The sequence below is a fragment of the Myotis lucifugus genome, unplaced genomic scaffold (genome assembly GCF_000147115.1).
Source record: "Myotis lucifugus unplaced genomic scaffold, Myoluc2.0 scaffold_46, whole genome shotgun sequence".
Classification (NCBI taxonomy): Eukaryota; Metazoa; Chordata; class Mammalia; order Chiroptera; family Vespertilionidae; genus Myotis; species Myotis lucifugus.
The window spans coordinates 7,273,027-7,297,639 of NW_005871094.1; the positions used below are offsets into that span (position 1 = coordinate 7,273,027).

Genomic DNA, 24,613 nt, shown 5'->3' on the forward strand with positions numbered 1-24,613 from the left:
ATGTGGGGAGAGGATGAAGGAGAGGTGCCAGCTGCCCACAGGACAGGAGACAAGGGAGAGGGGACACCTCTCTGGTCCCCACCCAGCCATATCAGTGAGGGCCCTGGGTGCCGGCAGCCGCCTGCCTGGTGCCCCGGCCACCCTCCCTTGAGATGTAACTGTTTTATAATATGTTAACTTAAAAAGTTTCCAAAATTTTTGATAACTTGAAAACTTAAAGCTATACTAAGTTAAATGATGGATAATCATTGAATATCTAGATCTAGCTCCAAATAAGATAAAATACTGAAATTTTATTTGCTGAATATAAGTTAATCTACTCTGGCTTAATTTTTACATAAAGTCAAAAGATATTTAGATCTCTTAGTAAACATGTCCTTTATACAGTGAAAAATTATACTGTGAGGAAACAGCACAACTTTATACTTATATAAAAAAGTGAGATGGTATATTCATAAAATCTGCTAATATGCTACAGATTGTTGGTATCTATCTAACAGGCAAGTTACAATTATCTACTTCCTAGTTTCCTCACTAAAGAAAAGGTTACTAATGTTTAAAAATTATAATGAATATATGTGAATGAAACTAATAGAATAAGAGGTAAAAAAAAAAAAAAACAACCTCTGTATGCAAAGTATGCAAACTAAGATGTATTTTCTTTTGAATCCTCACCCAAGGACATGCTTAGAGGAAGAGAGAAACATCTATGGGTTGCCTTATGTACCTGCCCACTGACAGGGGATCAAACCTAAGATGTGTTTCTCATAAGGAAAGATAGAGGGATGAATGATGTGTTTGTTAGGGAAAGAGCAATTTTGTCTTAAAGTAAAATGACTGGTTGTTCTAGCATAAGTAAGATGAACTATGGATATTTTAAAATGTTGTAGAAGATTTGTGGAAAAGGAATTTACATGTGCTCAAACTGCTAACTTTAAAAGGATTTATTTACAAGCTAAAAAAAAATCTTGCTAGGAAACAAAGACTGTGTATCTTATCAAAATAATTTCCTGTACTCCATGTTGTGTCTATCATGTCTTTGATTATTTAAAAAACAAAAAATCTCGAGTCTTCCCAGTATTGAAGGAGCTAAGGTTGTTTTTGTTTTGTTTGTTTGTTTTTACAGCTATGTTACTTCTTATATTTGTCTTTAAAATCTTTTACTATCACTTTGGTTAAATGATTAAGTTTTGTTTCATAGTAACCTCTGACCCTATTTAATCAAATGTTCATTTTTGACTAACTTCCTAAAATCAAATTCTAAAATGAAGTCTTGTTGACCATGAACTAACTTGAGAGTTCCTAGAGGGCCATTGGAAAAGATCAAATGATTTGTTCCTTTACCTTATAAAGAGAAATGTTAATAACAATTCTGCTTATTTGGTATATTAAATTGCATGGGAAAAACTGTCAAATAAACAGGGTTATATTTTTATGGGTGAATGTTAATATAGGTATTCCAGAAACTGTATGAAGTTCACAGAAATTTGTCAATACTTTCATTATTTGATTATTATGTTAAAATCTTGTGTGCCATAGAAATAAACAAATTTCCTTATCAAATGAATGCTCATCAGATCTTTAATCTCAATCATTTTAGGTCTTTGGTCATCCACAGATAGTTTTTGTTTTAATCTTATTCTTCTCAGTTAATGTTTGAAACTGACCACCCAAGATCAAGCAGAAGAATTAATTCCATGGGACTGAATGAACTGATGAAGAAGGATTATGATTTTTTTATGGCCTTCTTGTTTGAAACGTTGCTGGTTTTTAAATGTTCTATTTTCCAGCTATAAGGAACTCCTTTCTCTTTTCTTTTAAGCTATCTGTATCTTACAGCATTTCAATAGATTATACCTTGGTAAACAAAAATGAAACATTTATCTTTTCTCCCTGCCTGATCCCTCCAAAATTTGGAAGCTCTTAAGTGTTCTTATTTTCATGGGAATGTATTTTATTTTATCCTCACCCGAGGATATGTTTAGAGAGAGGAAGGGGGGGGGGAGGGGGAGAAGGGAGGGGGACTGAGGTGGGGGGCAGAGAGAGAGAGGGAGAGAAACAACGATCGGTTGCCTCTCATTTGCGCCCTGACCAGGAATCAAACCTGCAACCTTTTGGTGTATGCTCCAACCAACTGGCCAGGACAGCAATATAGTTATTTTAGTAAGTTCAGTAGGAATAAGAATCTGTTCTCTTTGCCGGGGCTGGTGTGGTTCAGTTGGTTGGGCATGGTCTTGTGCACCAAAGGGTTGCTAGTTCAAGCCCAGTCAGGGCAAATGCCCAGCTTGATCCCCAGTAGGGGGCGTGCAGGAGGCAGCCAATCGATGTTTCTCTCTCATCAATGTTTCTCTCTCTCCCTCTCCCTTCCACTCTCTCTAAAAATGTATAAAAACATTTAAAAATAAATAAAATCAAGCAAACTTTAAAAGGCCTGTGTGGTCAATTATCATTCTTGGTGTACTTACGGAAATAATCAGGCCAACCTTACTCTGGTTATCTTTGTTCAACAAGGGGGATGACTACAGAGAGAAATTTTTGTTTCATGGAAAACCCTAGTACACACCTATAGGTTCTCAATTCTAGTTTCCTCCAATATCTGGCTACCACTCTACAAACTAACATTCCCAATTTTTCACCTCGCTCCTGACTTGGTATCACTAACAACTAAAACTGCCCTTTTCCTAAAACTCTGAAAGCTAAACAGAGAAACTTGACATAAACCTCAAGGAAATCATCACAACAGATCAGGCATGGACAATTTTGTGTCTGCTGCTATGTGGGCCACTAAGAAAGTTGACTGGAACAGCCAATGCCATCACCAGAGACATTCAAACTGAAAACCAGAAAATCCGTCAGATTGTCACTGCCTATCCTCCCTCCACCATCTAAAAAAGATGCTTTGAGCCTAACATCTAGGAAATCTTGACTGACTGCCCTCTGGACTAAAAAAAAACCTGTGTTTATAGTTTGTACTAACCATTAACTTCTGTTTTTATACAAATGTCCTTCATTAAATGCCTGATCACTCACACCATCTAGAGGCATAATCAGGTTTGTGCCCTACTCCCACTGCCTCCTGAGACACAACTGTTTAATGAGACTGCCCTATTCCCAGACACTAGCTCAATGGATTATGGAACAATCTATCAACTGGACTGTGAAACTTCCTAGGGGAAAGTTTCAAATGAGGGAATTATGTGGTTCAGAATACCTAACCCAAAATATAGTACACTGGCATATTGACTATTTTAAGCTAAAGGAATTTAAAAAATGGCAAGTGCATGAAGGACTCTCTGACCTCTTTTCCCCTGAAGCAGGTCATAAGATCCTCATGTGAAAGGTGTTCTCCTTACATGTGGAAGAGAGGAGCATTCTTATCTCTAAAGACTAAGGGACCTAAGAAGAATCCTAAGGAATAGGCTTGCTAAGTTTTCCCCAGTTTACTACCCTTAGCTCATATTATTTTGTCCTATCACATTTTCCCATGACTTTCCACTCCTCATCAAACCTAGTATAAAAACACCCAGGTATAACTATTTCTTTAGTCTTCATTTCCTTATGAAGGCTCCCTTGTTACATAAAACTTACATTGAATAAATCTATAAATCACAACTAACAAATGCTGACTCTTCTTCAAAGAAAAAGATTTAGGAATAAATTGCCATTTTACTAAAAAGATAGGCACTTTCTATTTCTATTTACAGGACCCTACTCAGCAATCCTAGGAGGGTAGCAGGATAAAGAATTTTCTTCCCCAACCTTAACAAGCAGTAAGAGAAAAACAGATGAATAAATTATGGACTAATAAGGTCACTGAAGCACAAGGACAGAGAATAAGGCTGAGAGCCAAAAATTTCAGCTCAACTCCTAATGAGCAAGTTCTAACAGTCCTCCATGTTAGCAAGGTCCTAGCCAACAAAGCAGACAGAAAATGGAGACAAGCTCTCAAAAGTCAACTATGAATTCTTTATTCAATACCACCCAAATGAGCTGCTAAAATCAGAATGGATTTGTTAACCAATCACAACTAACAAATGCTGACTTTTCTTCAAAAAAAAAAAAAGATTTAGGAATAAACTGCCATTTTAACTAAAAAGATATGAACTTTCTATTTGATAATTATAACCAACCCTTTCTGATAATTGGTTATCTCAAAGCATTATATTTAATTATTAAAGCAGATTCTACAAAATTGCCCAAATCAGTCACATCCGTATAGGCCTAAAATCTCTCAGAAATGACATGAAAATAGTTTGACTAATTGGCAGAAGCACAGCACAAATTTATTGATTCTACCAAACTATAAAGGAAAAGAAGCCTTTAAATTTTTAAAATGTAACCCAGCCGGTGTGGTTCAATGGTTGAGCGTCGACCTATGAACCAGGAGGTCAAAGTTCAATTCCCAGTTAGGGCCCATGCCCAGGTTGTGGGCTCAATCCCCAGTGTAGAGTGTGCAGGAGGCAGCCGGTCAATGATTCTCTCTCATCATTGATGTTTCTATCTCTTTCTCCCTCTCCCTTCCTCTCTGAAATAAAAGTATATATATTTAAAAATAATGAAAAATAAATAAATTTTAAATGTATATATGTAAGAGAATAATAAATTTGGTAATATTTAGCTTAATTACTAAGAGGAAACTAGGAAAATTTTTCCATTTAAGCTAAATAGACAACAATCCATACTCTGAAATGCTCTGAGGATTTAGAGAATGAAAATTCACGTAAAGCCAAGTTAATTTATACTAGTCACTCCTCTTTACATATCACAAAACAGACTGATTTATTTCTTTCAAAACCCTTACTATCTGCCAGATGCTAACAATACACTAAGAAATAGTCTCAACCCTTGTAGTTTACAGTCTAAGGGATAAGACAGTAATTTGAAATATCAACACACACACACTTATCAATCAAGATACCTAAACCTGTGTCCCCATCCACAAGGAGAAGAATGCTACCTGTAGTTCTTATTGGAATAGATGAAACAACAGGTTTGGACTATAAAATGAACTATACCTATAAGCCATAGATGTTGTTTATTTTACACACAAGCACATAGTTTATGTAAAGAGATAATATCACAGAATCTCTCCCCACAGATATGAAAACCATAATGAACTTTAAAACAGCATCAGGGGATATAAATGCTTCATTTTGGGGGAGTTCACAATATGAATATCCTAGAATTAAAAAGGAACAGGCAGCCTATGAACTGTCAATTTATAGTACTGATTAAAAACTAATTCAAAGTAGAAACTTAAAGAATATCAGGTTGCCTGATTCTACAAGAGACAAAAGGATTATTACATTTTATAGCTAAGAAATATATGTCAAGCAGGTGATATCCACTAATACATGTCAATTTATCTAGTCCCTTAATCTGTCAAAATTAAGACACTATCCTATCTAATAAAGAGGGAATATGCTAATTGACCCTCACGGCCTCAAAGATGGCGGCACCCACAGCCAATAAGGAGGGAATATGCTAATTGATTGCCACGCCCTCAAAGATGGCAGCGCCCACAGCCACAGATGGCGGCGCCCAGTCCCCTCAGCCCCACCGGAGTAGGAGGCACGCAGCAAGGACTGTGCCCGGCCTAGCCACATGCCTGCCTCCGGAGTCCCCCAGTCCCCTCAGCCCCTCAGCCTCCCAGGGCCGGCCCAAGGCGCAGGCAAGCCTTGGATGGCGGCTGTCCAGCCACCCAGGGCCGCCCAAGGCTCAGGTAACCAGGGCCGGCCGAGGCTTGCACTGCCGGCAGTGGCAGAAACAGAGGTGTGATGGGGGCGTTGCCTTCCCCTGATCACCGGGTCGCCTCCCGCCCCTAAGGGCTCCCGGACAGTGAGAGGAGGCCGGCCGGGCTGACGGACCCCCCCCTCCAGTGCATGAATTTTCATGCACCAGGCCTCTAGTAAAGGAGAAATTTGCTCTACTGTCAGCTAACATCATACTTACTGGTGAAAGACTGAATATTTTTCCTTTAAGATCAGGAATAAGGTGAGGATGTCAGCTCTCACCATTTCTGAAATTCTAGAGAGTAATATAGCAAAAAGAAATTAAAGGCATACATATTGGAAAACAAGAAGTAAAACTTATAACCTATTTGTAGATGACATGATCCTGTATGCAGAAAATCTAAAGATTCCAAAAAACTACTAGAGTAATAAGCAAGTTTAAGTTAGCAAAATTGCAGGATATAAGATTGACATACAAGTATCAATTCCATTAGTAGGTATATCCAAAAAATTGAAAACAAGGACTCAAACAGATATTTATACAGCCATATTTATAGCATTATTTGTAATAGCCAAAAAGTAGAAATATCCCAAGTGTCCTTGAACAGAGGAAAGGATAAATAAAATGTGGTAAGATACAATTAAGTATTATTCAGTCTTTAAAAGGAATGGGCCTGTGGCTCAGTGGTTGAGTGTCAACCTATGAACCAGAAGGTCATGTTTTGATTCCCGGTCTGGGCACATGCCTGGGTTGCAAGCTTGATCCCCAGTGTGGGGCACACAGGAGGCAGCCGATCAATGATTCTCTCATCATTGGTGTTTCTCTCTCTCTCCCTTTCCTCTCCTCTCTGAAATCAATTGAAAACTATATATTTTTAAAAAAGAATTCCTACATCTTAGTAATAAGAAAACAACCCAGTTTAAAAATAGGCAAATGATTTGAATAGACATTTCACCAAAGTAGAGATACAAATGGCTAATAAGCACATGAAAAGATGCTCAGCATCACTAGTCATGGTGAAATGCAAACTAAAAAAGACTGACAAGGCCAGTATTGGCAAGGATGTAGAGAAACTGAAACACTAATATTGCTGGGGGAATGGAACATACAAACACTTTGGAAAAGATTGCCCTTTTCTTATAAAGTTAAATGACACACTCCTAGATATCTGACCAAGATAAGTTAAAATATATACCCACACAAACACTTACCATAACCATGATTGTTCATACCAGCATTATTCAAAATAGTCAACTTGAAAAGAATCCAAATGTCCATCAACTGATAAATAAAAAGTGGTACAGCCATATAATGAAATGCCATTCAGTAATTAAAAGGAAAAACTACTGATACATAAATGGACATCAAAAACAATGGCACACATAAACTCATCACTAAAATTCTGCAGCACACCAAAAAATACATTTTTTACCCATCAGACAAAAAAATAGGTATAATTCTGATTCATTCGCACTGGGTGGCCATTGTTGTGTTGGCTGCTGTCATTTTTTAAGATATGTTTTTACTGATTTTAGAGAGAGAGGAAGGGAGAGAAAGACAGAAACATCAATGAGAGAGAAACATAATGCCCCCCACTGGGGATCGAGCCTAAAATCTGGGCATGTGCCCTGACTGAGAATCCAATCAGTGACCCCTTGGTGCATGAGTCAGTGCTTAACCTCTGAGTCACACTGGCTGGGTGGCTGTTGTCATTTTTTTTTTATTTTACAGTCTAAGGGAAAAGAGGTCAGTGCCCCTGGCTAAATAGTCAGGTATTGCATGTTTTAAAAATTCTTGTGAGCACACAGGTTGAAAATCACTGTCATAAGTGAACAACTCAGACACAAAAGACCATATATTGCATAATTCATTTACATGAAATTTCCAGAAAAAGCAAATCTATAGTGAAAAAAAGCAAATCAGTGACTACTAGGGGAAGAGAATGGGAGCAGGGATTGACTGCAAATGGGCAAAGGAGACTTTTGGGGGAAATAGAACTGTTTTTAAGATAGCTACCATAATTAATTAATTAGTAACAAATGATGTTGAGGATTAGAACACTTGTACATTGCTAGGAGAAATGTAAAGTAGTGTAGCTGCTATGGGAAAAATATTTTTTACTTATTGTTGAATAATGTTGGCTTAGCAGGTGGTCTTATTTTGTTTCTCTTTTATGAAACCTCAGATTAGAGAGGCAAGAAAATCATTTTGGGGTTTTGTGGAAGGGTAGAAATTTATAAAAAAATTTGTCGTAAGTCATGACTAATGTGGCTCAGTGTTTAGAGTGTCAGCCAGCACACCGAAGGGTCTCAGGTTCAATTTCTGGTCAAGGACACATACCTGGGTTGCAGGTTCCATCCCGACCCAGGTTGGGGCACACGTGGAAGGCAACCAATCAATGTGTCTCTCTCACATCATATTTCTCTCTCTCCCTCTCTCTTCCTCCCCCTCTCTCTCTCTTTTTCTCCCTCTTGCACCCTTCCTACTTCCACTCTCTCTAAAAATCAATGGAAAAAATACCCTCAGTGAGGATTAACAACAGCAAAAACTTATCATAAGACTTTTAATAAAATACTTGATGGACACAGAGACATAGAAACATAGATAGCCCAGCTGGTATGGCTCAGTGGCTGAGCATTGACCCATGCACCATGAGGTCACCAGTTCCCTATCAGGGCACATGCCCTGGTTTCTGGCTCAATCCCCAGTGGGAGGCATACAGGAGGCAGCCCTTCAATGTTGATGTTTCTTTCTCGTCTATGTTTCTCTCTTTCTCCCTTCCGCTCTCTCTAATAAAAACATATTTAAGAAAAACAAACACAGGCACAGATGTACAAAGACAAACACACAGAGATTCCCCACATGCAACAGAACTCCTCAAGACCTCTACCCAGATCCTTCCCACACACAAAGACACACACACACACACACAGAGAACCCCATACGTCTCCATAGAATCTTCTATGTGTACCCACAGAGATACCCCACACAGACCCATATATACTCTGAGGCCCATCCTTCCGACAAAAACATAGAGACTCAGAGAGAGAGAGAGAGAGACCAACCCAATAGGTAATGCTTAAAACTCAGATTTTTATGGGACTTGAGCAGTGTTCTCCATAGTTATTTTGAGACGGGACAAGTATATTCTCTAAGGTACTTTTAACTGAGCCAGAAAATAAAGAAAAAACAGACTGGTTGCCATTGGATCTGCAAAACAGTGAATGCTACAAAGCCAGTTTTTATTTGAATTCATGTTTCTGGAACCACTTGTTCCTGGGCATCATTTTCTGTTTGATGTACTCATCATGCTTAGATAAAAAGTCAGTCTCCTCTTTCTTCCAGGAGCTTTCATCCTTGATTGCTGGTTAAGCCAAGTTCCATGCTTAGATCTCCTTGGCACTAACGAACACACTTGATGCTATCTGAGTCACATAAATCTGCCCAAGATTAGCAGGTCCAGAAACACTGCACCTATGTGGAGGACACATACTGAGTCCTCTGTGGGTGTGGGGGACTGAAGAATGTAGGGTGGAGCCCTAAGGGATTTGGCTCAGTGGATAGAGCGTCAGCCTGTGGACTGAAGGGTCCCAGGTTCGATTCCGGTCAGGGGCATGTACCTTGGTTATGGGCACATCCCAGTAGGGGGTGTGCAGGAGGCAGCTGATTGATGTTTCTCTCTCATCAATGTTTCTAACTCTCTATCCCTCTCCCTTCCTCTCTGTAAAAAATCAATAAAATATATATTTTTTAAAAAAGAATGTAGGGTGGAGAGGAAAAAGAGATGTAATTTGGGGTTTTTTACTTATTGGGTAGTTCATGGTATAAGTTTGCATAGAGACTCAGGGTAATAATTTAGCTGCAAGTTAAAAGATTTTAAAACTACACTGATGTAGGCAGGAATGGCACATTGATTGTGTTGGTTGATAGAAAGATCACTGGTATCCACATAGCCACATAGCCAGGTTTTTTTAGTGCCTCAGGCAGCGTTTTTTGGGGGGTTTTTTTGTTGTTGTTTTTTTTAGAAATATCTTGTTAGGGCACAGAAGATTCCACCTTATAGTATGCTTGTACCTAAATTCTTGAAAGTTTCTATCACTTTCAAGAAAAAGCAAATGTTTCTCTCTCTCCCTCTCTCTTCCTCCCCCCTCTGGTGCCTAATTCTCTCTCTCCTTTACAAATACAGGTCCCAAAAAGCATTAAACCTGTTTAAAAAAATGTTTTCCCAAGCACATGGAAGAGTCCTGAGAGAATTGTACTCACTGCCCAATTTAACAAATGTTAAAATGAAACATCCTATATAATAAAATCTTAATAGGCAAATTGACCAAATGGTAGAACAACCGGTCACTATGATGCGCACTGACCACCAGGGGGCAGACACTCAATGCAGGAGCTGCCCCCTGGTGGTTACTGCACTCCCACAGGGGGAGCGCCGTTCAGCCAGAAGTCAGGCTCACAGCTGGCCAGCGCAGGGGCAGTGACAGGAGCCTCTCCCGCCTCCACAGCAGTACTAAGGACCGGCAGGTGGACATCCCCCAAGGAGTCTCGGACTGCGAGATGGTGCAGGGGGGACACCCCCCCACCCCCCACCCCAGTGCACAAATGTCGTGCACCGGGTGTCCAGTTGTAGAGTTGTAGATAAAATTGAAGATCCTTTTGTACTCCTTCTCTATTCATTAACCTTCATACTTTCTCTCCCACCACAGAGGTAACTTCTGTCCAAACTTTGCTGTTTACAATTCCCCTTCATTTTTTAAATACTTTTGCTACATATTGTTCATCACTACCAACTGTATATCAGCAAACATTATGCAGCACTGTTTTGTATGTTTATAAATGTAATATAAATTATGGTATAGAGTAGATAGTATTCTGCAGCCTGCTTTTTTCATTCTTCTTTAGAGTTTTTTTGTTTTCTGTTTTTGTAATCCTCACCTGAGGATATTTTCCCTTTGATATTTTAGAGAGTGGAAGCGAGAGGGAAAGACAGAGAGAAATATTGATGTGAGCGAAACACATCAATTGGTTGCCTCCTGCACACGCCCCTACCAGGGCCCGGGGTGAGGAGGGGCCTACAACCAAGGTATGTGCCCTTGACCAGAATCGAACCCGACACTTCCGAAGGCTGACCTTCTATCCACTGAGCCAAACTGGTTAGGGCTTTACTTTTGAGTTTTAACCAGTCTGACACATGTAGATTTTCTAATTGGCTCATTTTAACTTCTGTGAGGTACTTCATTATATGAATACTAGAGGCCTGATGCACGAAATTTGTGCAAGGGGCTCGGCCCTCGCAGCCCCAGCTTTGTCCAGAAGGTTGTCCGGACAGTAGTTCTGCTGTTCGGCCGTTCCGTCGATTTGCATATTACACTTCTATTATTATACAGACCATAGTTTACCCATTCCCACATGTGCACCAACCTGGATCGGGATGGAACCTGCAACCCAGGAACTTGCCCTTGACCAGAAATTGAACCTCAGACCCTTTGGTGTGCTGGCTGACACACTAAGCACTGAGCCACATCAGTCATGACTTATGATAAATTTTATTATAAATTTCTACCCTACCACAAAACCCCAAAATGATTTTCTTGCCTCTCTACTCTGAGGTTTCATAAAAGAGAAACAAAATAAGACCACCTGCTAAGCCAACATTATTCAATAACTAGAGGCAGGCAGATAAAATTCGTGCATGGGTAGGGTCCCTAGGCCTGGCCTGCAATCAGGGCTGATCTTCCCCAGCTGCCGGCAGCTGGCCCTGCCTCCCGCTGCCCGCTGTGTGTGGGGCGGGCGATGCACGGGGCAATCGGGGCCTAGGCTCTGCCCACGTCTGCAGCCACCTACCCCCGGTTCCTGGTTCCCCATCAGGCGATTAGAGCCTGCAGCTGGTGGAGAGGCCAAGAGGTTGGCTGTTCCAACCCGCTCACAGGTCACACCCCCCACTGCCACCAGTTACCCTGTGTGTGGGACAATTGGCAGGGCAATTGGGGCCCCAGCTCCATCAGCGACCGCCGCCACCCACCCCTGGTTCCCCGTTCCCCACTGGGTGATCAGGGCCTGCGGGCTGGGGGCAGCTCCTGTGTTGAACGTTTGCTTCCTGGTGGTTAGTGCGCGTCATAGCGACCAGTCATTCCACCATTTGGTCGATTTGCATATTAGCCTTATATAGGATAAGTAAACAAAACTGAGGTTCCACCTGGCTGGTGTGGCTCAGTGGTTGAGTGTTGATCTATGAACCAGAAGGTCATGGTTTGATTCCTAGTCAGTGCACATGCTGAGGTTGCAGGCTTGACCCCTGGTAGGAGACATGAGCTGATCAAGATTCTCTCTCATCATTGATGTTTCTATCTCCCTCTCCCTTCTTCTCTGAAATCAATAAAAATATCTTTTTTTAATTGAGGTTCCAGTGGGTATAAACTAGTCCAGAATCAGAGTTGCCTGTGATTGTACATTTATAACAAGTCCCGGGATGATGCCGATGCTTCTGGTATGGACCAGTGTGAGTAGCAAGGATCTAAAACAGTGGTTCTCAACCTTCTGGCCCCTTAAATACAGTTCCTCATGTTGTGACCCAACCATAACATTATTTTCGTTGCTACTTCATAACTGTAATGTTGCTACTGTTATGAATCGTAATGTAAATATCTGATATGCAGGATGGTCTTAGGCGACCCCTGTGAAAGGGTCGTTCGACCACCAAAGGGGTCGCAACCCACAGGTTGAGAACTGCTGATCTAAAAGATTCCAAACTTGCCCTAACCAGTTTGGCTCCATGGATAGAGCGTTCGTTGACCCTCAGAGTGAAGGGTCATGAGTTCGATTCCAATCAAGGGCATGTACCTCGGTTGCAGGCTCAGGCTCAATCTCTGGCCCAGGTTGGCAATGCATCTCTCTCACATAGTTGTTTCATCTCTCTCAGTCTCTCCACCTCCCTTCCACTCTCTCTGAAAACCAATGAAAAGTATCCTCGAGTGAGGATTAAAAAAAAAAAAAGGATTCCAAATTGCTTTTAACTATAATTAGACTTCCCATGTTGATTTTTCAGAGTACCATTTGACTGACCCATATATTAAATCAGCTCAAGTATTATATACACCTAACCATAAATTAGAAATTATCATTGTTTTAAATTTTTTATTGATTTTGGGGGGGGAGGGGAGGAGAGAGACATACTGATATGTTATCCACTTAATTAGGCATTCATTGGTTGCTTCTTATATTTGCCCTGGCTGCAGATCGAACCCACAACTCAGGGTGTATCAGGACAATGCTCTACCGCCATTGGCGGCCCACTGCTCTAACCAAATGAGCTACTTGGCCAGGGCCTAAAATTATCATTCTGTTTTAAATATGAGTCTCTTGTGAGTTTGGTTTGAATGAGCCAGTCCTAACAGGTGAATGATCTCTTAAGTGTATTAAAAGTAAATTTCTGGATTTATAACATTGGAACATGGAAACTTCACAAAGGTTCTGCTACATTGCAAAGCCTCCTGGATGGACAACTAACTAGTTTTCCTAAGGTGTATCACCTTGATTTCAATGCTGACCTCTTCAAACTGACAATTCCTACTTCCAGTATTGCTCATATCAAACTAGACTGTATTTATTTCCATATTTATAGCCATACCCTCTCCTGGAGGGCAAGAATGGTATTTGGCTGATTTAATAACCCTATCACTTAGCAGTGTTTAGCACACAACACATAAATGGTTTTTTATGCAAAAGAAGCTCACACAGTATCAGGGAAGAGTATTAGACAAGTATCTAGAAGTAGTAAAATTGCTTCTCCTTTATAGTACAGTCCACCATAGACCCTAAAAAGGGACTAGCATATGACCAACCATCTTTTCTTCCTTATAAAAATAGACATGAATGTAGTAAAAATCCCTATTCCATTTCTGTCTCCCAAAACAGAGGGACCCAAGACTAGATTTAATCAAGCTTTAGCCAACAAAGCTTTGTTTAAAAAGACAGTTTATTTACCTGCCAGGAAAATGAGTTCTTTTCTAAACTGGAGCAGGTTAATATATTGTTAACTTTGAAAGATAGATGCACACAACTACCTAATCAGGGCAAAAAAATTTTCTTCCTACAGTCTCATCACACATACTCAATTCCTGCAGTGCCTTAAAAAAAAATAGGTGTCATTTTGGAAAAGGACCACACATTACTATATTTTTCCAACTTAGTATAACTGCAGAAGGTAAGTTACTCTCTAAGCCATTACTGCATAGGATATGTATTTGAGATATAATTGAGACTCCAATTTCTATCAAAACAATCTATATCCACTAAATAATAATAACAATGTTTCCTATAAACAGTAACATTTGCTAAAATAGCAAGTGCTTCTAGGAATAACTCATTATAAGCACTAAGTACTGCCAGGATGGCAATTTTTAGTGTCATTCTTGAGTTAAATAGATACAGCCTTCAAACAAAAGTTACTTCTACATGTCCAGCTAAAAGTTAAGAAAGAAAATAGTTAAGAAGGATAAGTTAAAGAAAAATAACAAACCCAAGATATTTTTATTTGAAGACAAATAGGGCTATCTTACATTACAAATAGTCCCTATATTACAAATAAAAATTCCAGATGAATTTAAGACCAAAATATGTTAATGCAAACATAAAAACAGTTGAAGAAAATATAAAAGAATTTGTTTATAAACCTAGGATAGGAAAGACCATTCTAAGACAAAAAATGTTTAAGCCATAAAAGAAAAAAACTGGCAAATCTAATTATATAAAAACTTTTAAAATCATAAACAAAGTACTAAGTCAACACGAAAACGATCGTTAAAAAAAATGCTGGTACATATATAGAAAGAAATAATATCCAGAATTTTAAATAATTCCTGTAAGTCTACCTGAAAAAGATAAGTCAATAGGATGGCAGAGATCTTTACCTATTTTGGTCACTGTTGTACCCAGCACTTGGCACATAGAATCACTCAATATTCATTAATGAATATATATGAACAGGCAATTATAAAAAAAGAATATAAATTGCTAATAAACACATAAAAATATTCTCAGCATTTCATTAATCAGGAAAAATGCAAAAACAACAGTAAAAGATTTTCCTCATAAAAGGTGTAAAAATATTTAGTATTGGTGAAGTTGTAGTGAAAGAGCTGTCTTATGTATAGTGAGCTGATATGTAAAGTGGTACTCCATTTTTGAAGGCAACATGACATTATGCATTGTTTAAAATGTGGGTATCTTTCAACTCCAAAACTGTACTTTTAGATATCTACCCTAGAGAAGCACATATACTTGTATACAAAGAGGACACATACAGATAGTTATTACAGCACAGTCTATAAAGAAAAAAATTAAGTTAAATGTGCATAAAATGTTGTTTAATAAACAACAGTATAGACTTGGAAACCAATTTAGCAGTTAAAAAAAGAGTAAGATAGATATATACGTACTAATATGTAAAAAGCTCCAATATATGTTCTTAAGTAAAAAAAAAAAAGCACAACCTGCAAAAAAATGTATATGTAATATGCTTTTATTTATGTACAAATTATAAAACTACAAATTTCTCTATGTACAAATGTAAGTATAAAGTCTGATAAAAAAGTAAAGAAAAACAAATTGAGAATAAAAGTCACCTCTGGGAAGAGAAATAAGACTGAGAGCCAAGGAAGAACTGTTTTACTACATTGAATTATTTTATAAGAATGTATTACTTGTATAATTAAAAACAAATTTTAAACATAAGAAAAAATAATGCAAATACAATTTTACTGATATGAAGGAATAAGAACTTTATTTGGGAATTGCACAGGTAGATAAAAAATTTCATTTTGGACATGTTAGTTTTGAAGCCCAATAGCCAGTAGGCAGTGTACACACACAAGACTGGCTGTCATTCAGCAGAGGGATCTTGGCTAAAGAAATCATTTGGGGAGTTGTTAGTATGTAGATGATACTCAAAGGCATAGGAACAGTATGGATGACTTAGGGAGAAAACACAATGGAAAGAGCAGAGGACCCATATTGAAGGAGAAAGGGCCAGCATAGAAGACTAAGGACCAGCCAGAGAAATAAGAGGAAAACTAGTAAAGAGCAGAGTCCTGGAAGCCGAGAGAGGAGACTGTTTTGGTAAGAAGTCTATGTCTGATGATGCCAAGAGGTCTGATATGAAGAGGACTAGAAATACAGATGGCCATGTTTCCCACTATGACAGATATTAGCAACTTTAGCAAAAGGATTTTGTTTGGGTCAGAGTATAAGAGCAGGATTGGGTTAAAGAGTTCATGGGAAGAAAAAAGTATACTGCATGTATTGAAAACTTAAGAAGCTTACTTTGAAAGGAATAAAAAGGTAAGAATAGCAGAAAGGAAATATGGAGGTCAGAAGACAGGGTTTTCAAAATGGGAAGATTAGAGCAAGTTTGAATACTGCAGGAAAGATTCTAGTATAAAGAGGAAATAACTGAAGGAAGTTCTTAAGAAGACAAGAGAATATGATTAGAGCACCTATAGAGGGACTGGTCTTGGATGAAATGAAGTTCCTCTATCGTAACAGGTGGGAATTAGTAAAAGGTAAGCCTGAGATGCAGGTAGATTTGTAGATTTGGAAGGTACAAAGATGAAGGGATTCCCTTTTGGCAGCTTCTGGGGGGTTTTTTGTTTTGTTTTGTTTTTTGTTAATCCTCACCCAAGGATATTTTTTCCATTGATTTTTTTTTTAAGAGAGAGTGAAAGGGGGGGGGGGGGGCAGAAAGAAACATCTATGTGAGAGAGACACATTGATTGGTTGTCTCCCACACCAAGCCCCAACCACGGCAGGGGATCAAGCCTGCAACCTAGGTACGTGCCCTTGACCAGAATTAAACCTGGGTCAGTTTGTGGGCTGACACTCTAACCACTGAGCAAACCAGCTAGGGCAGCAGCTTCTGTTTTTTATAATAAAGTACAAGGCACATCACTGATTTAAAAAGAAGAACACAGCCCTACCAGGTTTGGCTCAGTAAATAGAGCATCCGTCTGTGGATTGAAGGGTCCTGGGTTTGATTCCAGTCAAGGACACATGCCCAGGTTGTGGGCTCGATCCCCAGTAGGGGGAATGCAGGAGGCAGCCCATCAATCATTCACTCTCATCATTGATGTTTCTATCTCTCTCTCTCTCCCTTCCTCTCTGAAATCAATAACAATATATTTAAAAATAATAATAAAATAAAAAGTAAAAAGAACACAGGGGTAATGAACACACAATACAATATACAGATGATGTACTATAGAATTGTACACCTGAAACCTATATAATTTTATTTATTTTAATATACTTTATTGATTTTTTACAGAGAGGAAGGGAGAGGGATAGAGAGTTAGAAACATCGATGAGAGAGAAACATTGATCAGCTGCCCCCTGCACACTCCCTACTAGGGATGTGCCCACAACCAAGGTACATGCCCTTGACTGGAATCAAACCTGGGACCCTTCAGTCCGCAGGCCGATGCTCTATCCACTGAGCCAAATCGGTCAGGGCTGAAACCAATATAATTTTATTAACCAATGTCACCTCAATAAATTTAATTGAAAACGAAAAGAAAATAAAAATAAATAAAAAGAACATGTGAGATTAGAAATAAATAGAGACAGTATGAAATAGTCATTTCCAGTGAGTGGGAAAGTGAACTTACTAGAGAAATGTATAACATTGCTAGGCAATAATGATCATGCATATGAGGTTGATGATTATGAATTTGTAGTGATAGTGATCTGCCTAGTTTTCTGATTTTCTCCAGCAATTCTCATCCGCATGGAGGCAGACAACTAAAAAGGCAGATGGTTAGGTTCAACCAGTGCATCACTCAGAGTTCCATAAACAGCAGAAGGCAACTATGGCTGAATTAAACAGAAAAAGAATATGCGGTAGCTTTCAGAGTAAAGAACCTGCTTCAGGACTACACAGCTAAAAACATCATACAAAACGGGTTTTGGAAAGTTGTGTTTGCTAATGCCAAACAGGAGACACCGTAGCTTAGGCTGCACCATTATAGTTCTGGATACCAGGTGACACCCTAGTACAGTGATGGCGAACCTTTTGAGCTCGGCGTGTCAGCATTTTGAAAAACCCTAACTTAACTCTGGTGCCGTGTCACATATAAAAAATTTTTTATATTTGCAACCATAGTAAAACAAAGACTTATATTTTTTATATTTATTTTTATATATTTAAATGTCATTTAACAAAGAAAAATCAACCAAAAAAATGAGTGTAGTACTAAAGCAGATTTCACATGGGAGTTTGGTCAGATAAGTAGCCTCCCACTGTAGCTATGGGCAGTGTTGTATCTCACTAATCCCAAAGGCATCACAGACTGGCAAAGCCTTGGGCAAGTTAATTACTCTCTTTGAGACCAAATTTTCTAGTCTGTAAAATAATAATATTCATCTGATAAAACTGTCCTGATTAAATGAGACGAGAAAGAAAGATGTCTGGCAGAGACTAAATATTCAGTAAATGGTAGCCATAAGTGAAGAATTATAACTGAAGCCAAGAGAAGAGTTTCCAGGAAAACGTAGTCAAAAGTATCTAATCTTTTAGAATGATCAAAAGGGTTCACCACTGGAACACTACAGGAGGTAAGTTTGTAAGGAAGATAAAAACAGTTTTAGTCTCAGGTTACTTAACTTTCAATGACAGTTCTGCAGTATTCAGAAAGGCTTAAAGAAAAAGCCTGATTTATAGTCAGAGAAATTCCACTAGCAGCTCTAAAACTTCTGTCTGTACCCTTCCTGAGCTAAGAAGAACTAGATGCCCCAAACAAATACATTTACACTTGAAAAAGAGAACAGGAAATCACCAGCTATTAATGCAGTGACCAAGAAAGAAAATGGTTAAGTGAATTGTTGCAGAATATAGTGGGGAAGAGGGGGACCTGTTACAGAAGGAATTTCACTCCACCATTTTCTTCTCTGCTCACTTAGCTCTCACCAAATCTCAGGTCATAGGTCATTCAGACTATAAAAAGCTCCTACAAATTCCATAGAAACCTGACCAAGCTGACTGAACCTCTTATTGGGTAAACAGAATTCAGCTCCTCTGATTGTGCATACCACCTGAACACAATGGCAGGACAGTAGACCAGGGCAACTGCCAGTTTATTCTCTCATCCACCTCAGTTGTACCTCTCTGAAATATTTAAATAAGAACCACCAGAAAGAAATTGCACGTTCTTTATAAAATCAACTTGACAAGAGTCTGAATAAAGATTCCAACAAACCTTTTTTTCCCCTTACTCTCCTTTCTTCATGAACAATACATTTCTTGAATTAACTGGATATTAAAGAACTAAGTTTTTCCTCAGGACATCAAATACACAACTGCAACTTCAGCTCTGAGAACCTCCTAAGACAGCTCTTAATGTTCAATCTTTCCTAATATAATTCGCAAATTATAATACAAAAAAAGGGCTGCTTTCTCTGAAGATTCATAAATGTTCACATAAATATATGGTAAGACCATTAAATAAGCTTCATAAATAAAAAGAAACTACCTACTAGTGAAAAAACATCCCCCAAAAATACAGAGATTAAGATTCAATCTGATTTTTGAACAGAGAAATATTTCAACTGAAAAGCAACTGAGTTTGGAGTCAACAGATTAGAATTCCGTCAGCTCCATCACATTACTAAATGTGTAATCTTGAGACAAATTCCTTAATCTCTTCAACCCTCAATAAAATAAGGATAACACTACCTCTCTCTGAGAGCTCTTTTTTTTAAAATACTCACCCGAGGATATTTTTCCCGTTAATTTTTAGAGAGTGGAAGGGAGGGGGAGAGAGAGGAAGAAACATCGATGGGAGAGACACATCAATTGGTTGCCTCCCCCACAGGACCCAGGGGTCAATCCTGCAACCCAGGTAGGAGCCCTTGACCGGAATCAAACCTGAGACCCTTCAGTCTTCGGGTCAGTGCTCTAACCACTGAGAAACTGGCTAGGGCTCTCTGAGAGCTCTTAAAAGGAGTAAATAAAATAGTATATGCAAAGCTCTAATACAATGCCTGGTACACAGCAGGAATGTATAACATGCTTCCCTTTCTAACCTGCAAAATGCTTAAGTAGAGATTGATTCATAAAGATGGTAGGACTTAAAGAACAGGGAAAAACTTTTAGCTCAACAGGAAGAGGAACCATATTCCTTAGGTACTCCATATCTATTTATAATTTTAAAAATAAGAATAAAATTTCAGATTAGTAAATTACTAACGTGAAAATGCATCATTTATCTTAAAATGTTTTTTTCTTTAAGATACTCTTCTTCCTCTCTCCTAATTTTATAATTCTTTGCAGCCCTACATTTGTACAATTTTTTCTCATTCCTCTTCCTGAAGCCCTGACTCAGATTCTTACTTGGTTTTGGGATAACCTAAGCCTTAAACCAGACACACATACCTTGGAATTCAATTCTCCAAGACTTCTGGGAGAAGACCAGAACCAAGCATCTAAGAAGTTAGAAAGGCCCTAGCCAGTGTGGCTCAGTTGGTTGGAGCATCGTCCCACACATGGAAAGGTTGTGGGTTTGATCCCTGGTCAGGGCACAGACTTGGGTTGCTGGTTTGGTCCCTGGTTGGAGTGCATATGGGAGGCAAGTGCTGGATGTTTCTCTCACATCAATGTTTCTCTCTCTCTCTCTCTCTCTCTCTCTCTCTCAAATCAATGAGCATGTCCACAAAAAAGAAGTTAGAAAGAATTGGTGTGGCATAATGAAAAGGACAGGGGCTTTGGAAACAGACAAAGGTTTAAGACAAAGATTTAAGTCCTACCTCTGCCACTTTCTAGATGTATAACCTTGGGCAAGGCACTTTATCTCTCTGGACCTCATTTCCTTATTTGTAAAATGGAGATAATGCTATCTATATCTTAATGTGTTGTTGTCAGGATTAAGAAAACACCTACAACAATTCTTGGCATATAAAAAGCCAATTAATGGTAACTATTATTAGGGTCAATATGCCAATTGCCTTACTGAACAATTTTGCAAGGCTGTACTTTCCTAAATGGCAAAAGGAGTCACACTGCTCCCACATTCCCATGCCTAGATCCTAAAGATTCTATTTTAGTAATCCATAATTAACCAAATTAAGAGCTTAAAGAATTCAGGCAAGAAAGTGCTAACATGGCTCAACTCATCCTCTGCTGACAGCAACAAAGCCAGTTCAAGGTGCATACCTTTGCCAAAAAAAATAATAATCTGCTCGAACATAGTCATTACCAATACTGATGTAAGCACAAACTAGTTACAGTTCTTGGCTCACAGCCTTACTGTCATAAAGTTTTAACTTTTCTGAAATAAATCCTCTTCTGCCTTGTTTTCTGTATTGTGACATTCCTATAACTCCATTTTTAAGAACATAGGGAAGAAATCCTCTCAACTCTACCACTCCATTCACTGTGGAACTTCTCTTCCCATTTCACCAATCACTTCTTATAAAGATTTTTGGTTTGTTGGATTCATTTGGTGTGAGCTTATGAAGAAAAACATTATATACAAATATGTCAGAGCCACAATGACAAGATCTGGTCCTCAGAGTATTACAAATTACACGATGTAACTTGTGCCAAAGATAAGATGTGACTAAGTAACCTACACACCATATGTTCATTCTTATTAACTACCACACTTGGGAATTCTGGCTCTTGTAAAAAGTTTATTTCCCTTGTGTGGCAGAGCCAAGTAACAGAACTAAGAAAAATGATGGCAGATACATGAATGGAGTAAGGGATACCATCAATGGAACTATGACTTAAGACAAATAAACCTGTATGTGACAGTTACAAAATTAAAGCAACAGTCACCAAGTATGCAGCCAAAGGCAGCTATTTCAATCCCCAAGTACCCCAGTCTCTCCCTACCCTCTATAAAAGCAGGAGTCAAGGTCAGATTGATTAAGTAAACAACCTAAGAATCAAGAAAGGCTCAACATATCAAAATGTCACACTGTAGTCCCTTGGTGAGGTGACTTTCATCATGAGGAAAGCAGGGCAGTCTCATGCACTTATAATTTAGCCAATTCAATATCAAGAAAGTTAAAGATTCTGTCCCCAAAAAGTAGCCTTTAGCTATGTCATACAGCTGCATCCTTCCCAGAGTTATATCTGCTTAACATCCAGCAGAGATTTTTAAAAAAATATTTGTATTGATTTTTAGAGAGAGAGGAAAGAAAAAGGAGAGAAACATCTATGTGAAAGCAAAGCATGGATCAGCTTTCTGCACTTCCCCCAACGGGGATACCCCAACTGGGAATCAAACCAGCAACCCTTCAGTGTACAAGATGATCCCCAACCAACTGAGCCACAACACTGTACAGAAAACTAGGTCCTGCCTTCCATAGCCTTGAGGTGCTGAGTAAATCTAGAATTATGGAACCTACATTTTTATACTGGAAAAACAGGAAGAAGGTGGTTTGGCAACAAGGAAAAAATGGTCAAGAAGCACACCTAGAATTAAGAAAAAAGACCGATATGCTGGCCTGCGATTTTTAAACTTCTTTTTATAGAATATATTGAATTGTGTATCAGTCGGAGGTGGCCCTAATGGCATGCACTTAAGCTATAATGGAAAGAGGAATAAAGTAAATTCTTAATAACAATAGCTATTATTTCTTAAGCCACTACTATATGTACCAAGTTCAATGCTAAAGCCCTCTATAAATGCTTCTAATCCTCAATCATATCCGTGTCCTTATAGAAGAGGAAACTAAGATTTAGAGGATTTGGAAATTACCCAAAAGCTAGTTAGCAGGGGTTACCAGGATTCAAACCAGGTCTGCCTGACAGTAAATCCCATTCCAAAAACAATTTGTTAAACACTCTTACCCTCAAGAGATCTAATCAAATTATGCATTTTTACACAAAAAGACCCTTAATTGCAGGAAAAAATTTGTCTGAAGTTATAAAGCAACTAAACTACTCAGAAACATGTTCTAGATTTCCAGACTCATATATAGGTAGTAAAGGCGGCTCATGCTGCCTGTCTTTCCTCCTGTAATTCCTCCCAGAGGAGTTTCACACTGCAAACGACAAGGAAATAAGTCCTAAAGCATCAGTAAACAAGTTCCTTCAGGCTTGCCTCTGACATCGTCTGTTAATCACCAGTATTTGGGTAGGCAGAATGAAAGGGTTATCTGCTTCATAACTTAATCATGGGCTTATTACAACTAAAATTAAGCTGGTTCCAATTCCGCAGAGTCCTACAGTGAAACCAATGCCGATTTTACAACACTTTCATGCTGTTCTGATAACGAATTAGAAATCGTTCCCAACCATAAAAAACCATAAATCATTGTGTCCATATTTGTATGTATCTCAGAAATTAGAGCCATAATCATGTGGGGGTTTTTTTTTACATGATGCACAGCTCTGTCTTTTCCAGGATCTGCCCCTTTTTTCCTGGGCTGATTTAGCTTTATGAGAGGAGAGGCATACTAAGCATAGCATTGTAAGGGGACTAGGGAGTATACACTGAGTGGCCCCGCTTATTATGACCACCCCATCAGTACAATGAAGTGAATTAGTTATGCAAATAATAATAAAACCTTGATAGTATTTGCTTAGGAAGTTTTCAATATTCAGTATTTTTGGAAGTGTCAATGAAGTACTGATGGGGTGGTCATAATAATCTGGCCACTCAGTGTATATACTACATCTAGGCACACGGACTCCCCGCTGCTCCGAGGCTACTGTCTCTTCACAACTACATCGGAAAGAAGCTGGCCGCTGAGACAGAAAGCCCCACAACGACAGCTTTTCCCCAAAAGTAGAAGCATTTCTTCCTAACCCTGTCAGGTCGCAATAGAAGGAACCAATAAATCACGCTCTCTACACACAGCCTACTAATCCCGGTGGCCAACTACGGGGCCGAGAGAACCAACCTCTGACACTTGTACATTCAGAGAAGATGCACGGGCATTGCAGTATCTAGAGGGAAGGGCACGGCAGCAGCACTGCTCTGTGGACGCTGCTGACCACAGAAAGGCATAAAGTCATCATCGGTACAGAAACCAGGCAGACTGAGGATTTCCAGGCGAGGTCACTACTGCTTACTCCTAACTTCCATCAGCAAAGACCTTCCCACCCGCCTGGCTGGGCGATCGCTCATAAGCGGTCAGGTTTTCCTGTACCATCGGGGTCTTCTCCCCGGAGAAGCTGAAAGATAACCCGCGAGTCTGCCGGGGGTGCAGGGAGGGGCGGCATTAGGTGCCTCTTCCCGTGCCCATTCCAGGCAGGAGTGGAAAGCGCCACCTCCATGTTATTCATAGGGAAGTGCGACCGCGCCGGCTGGAGTCTTCGCTCCCCAGCACGGGACCGGCGGAGGGCATCTCTGAGAGTGGGTTTAAGGGGGAAAGGGTCTCTCTGCGTCTGTGATCAGGAGGGAGGGCGTGGAGGACGGTGCTGCGGTGCCGACGGGATGTGCGTGTGGTTCCCCTCCCGCCCTCTCTCTGCACGACAGGCAGCCCGGCCCCAATACCTTCTTGACTGTGCGCGGCGCCTCGGTAACGGTGCCGTCGGGGCTGAGCAGGGCCTCGCCGCCGTCGCGGTGCCGCTGGTGCTGGTGATGGGGGTCGCTCCGCTTCATGGCCGACGCCTGAGGCACTTTCCCGGCGGCAGGGCTGAGAGCCGCAGCTGGCCCCGAGCCCGGGCCGGGGGCCGGGGGCCGCTCGGCGGCGGGAGCTGGGGCCTCGGGGTCGCCGCCGCCCGCCGGGGGGGCCATGGCGCTCACGGCCGCCGTGCTCAGTCCCAGCGACGGCTCCGCCTCGGAGGGGCTCAGGTCCTTCAGGTCCACCTCAGGCACTTTCGCGGCGGCCGCTGCGCGACACAACCTGCACCGACATCACCGCCTCCACTGCC

The 24,613-nt window shown here is 40.0% G+C and overlaps 1 protein-coding gene across 1 annotated transcript in view; it reads right to left on the reverse strand.

Moving 5' to 3' along the window:
- AHCYL2 (adenosylhomocysteinase like 2) overlaps window positions 1-24,597 on the reverse strand; it is a 168,399-nt gene extending 143,802 nt beyond the window's left edge. The window contains 2 exon segments of the mRNA XM_014455492.1: window positions 24,234-24,575; window positions 24,577-24,597. Of these exon segments, the coding sequence (XP_014310978.1) occupies window positions 24,234-24,575; window positions 24,577-24,597 (363 nt within the window).
- Window positions 24,598-24,613: the final 16 nt, after the last annotated feature.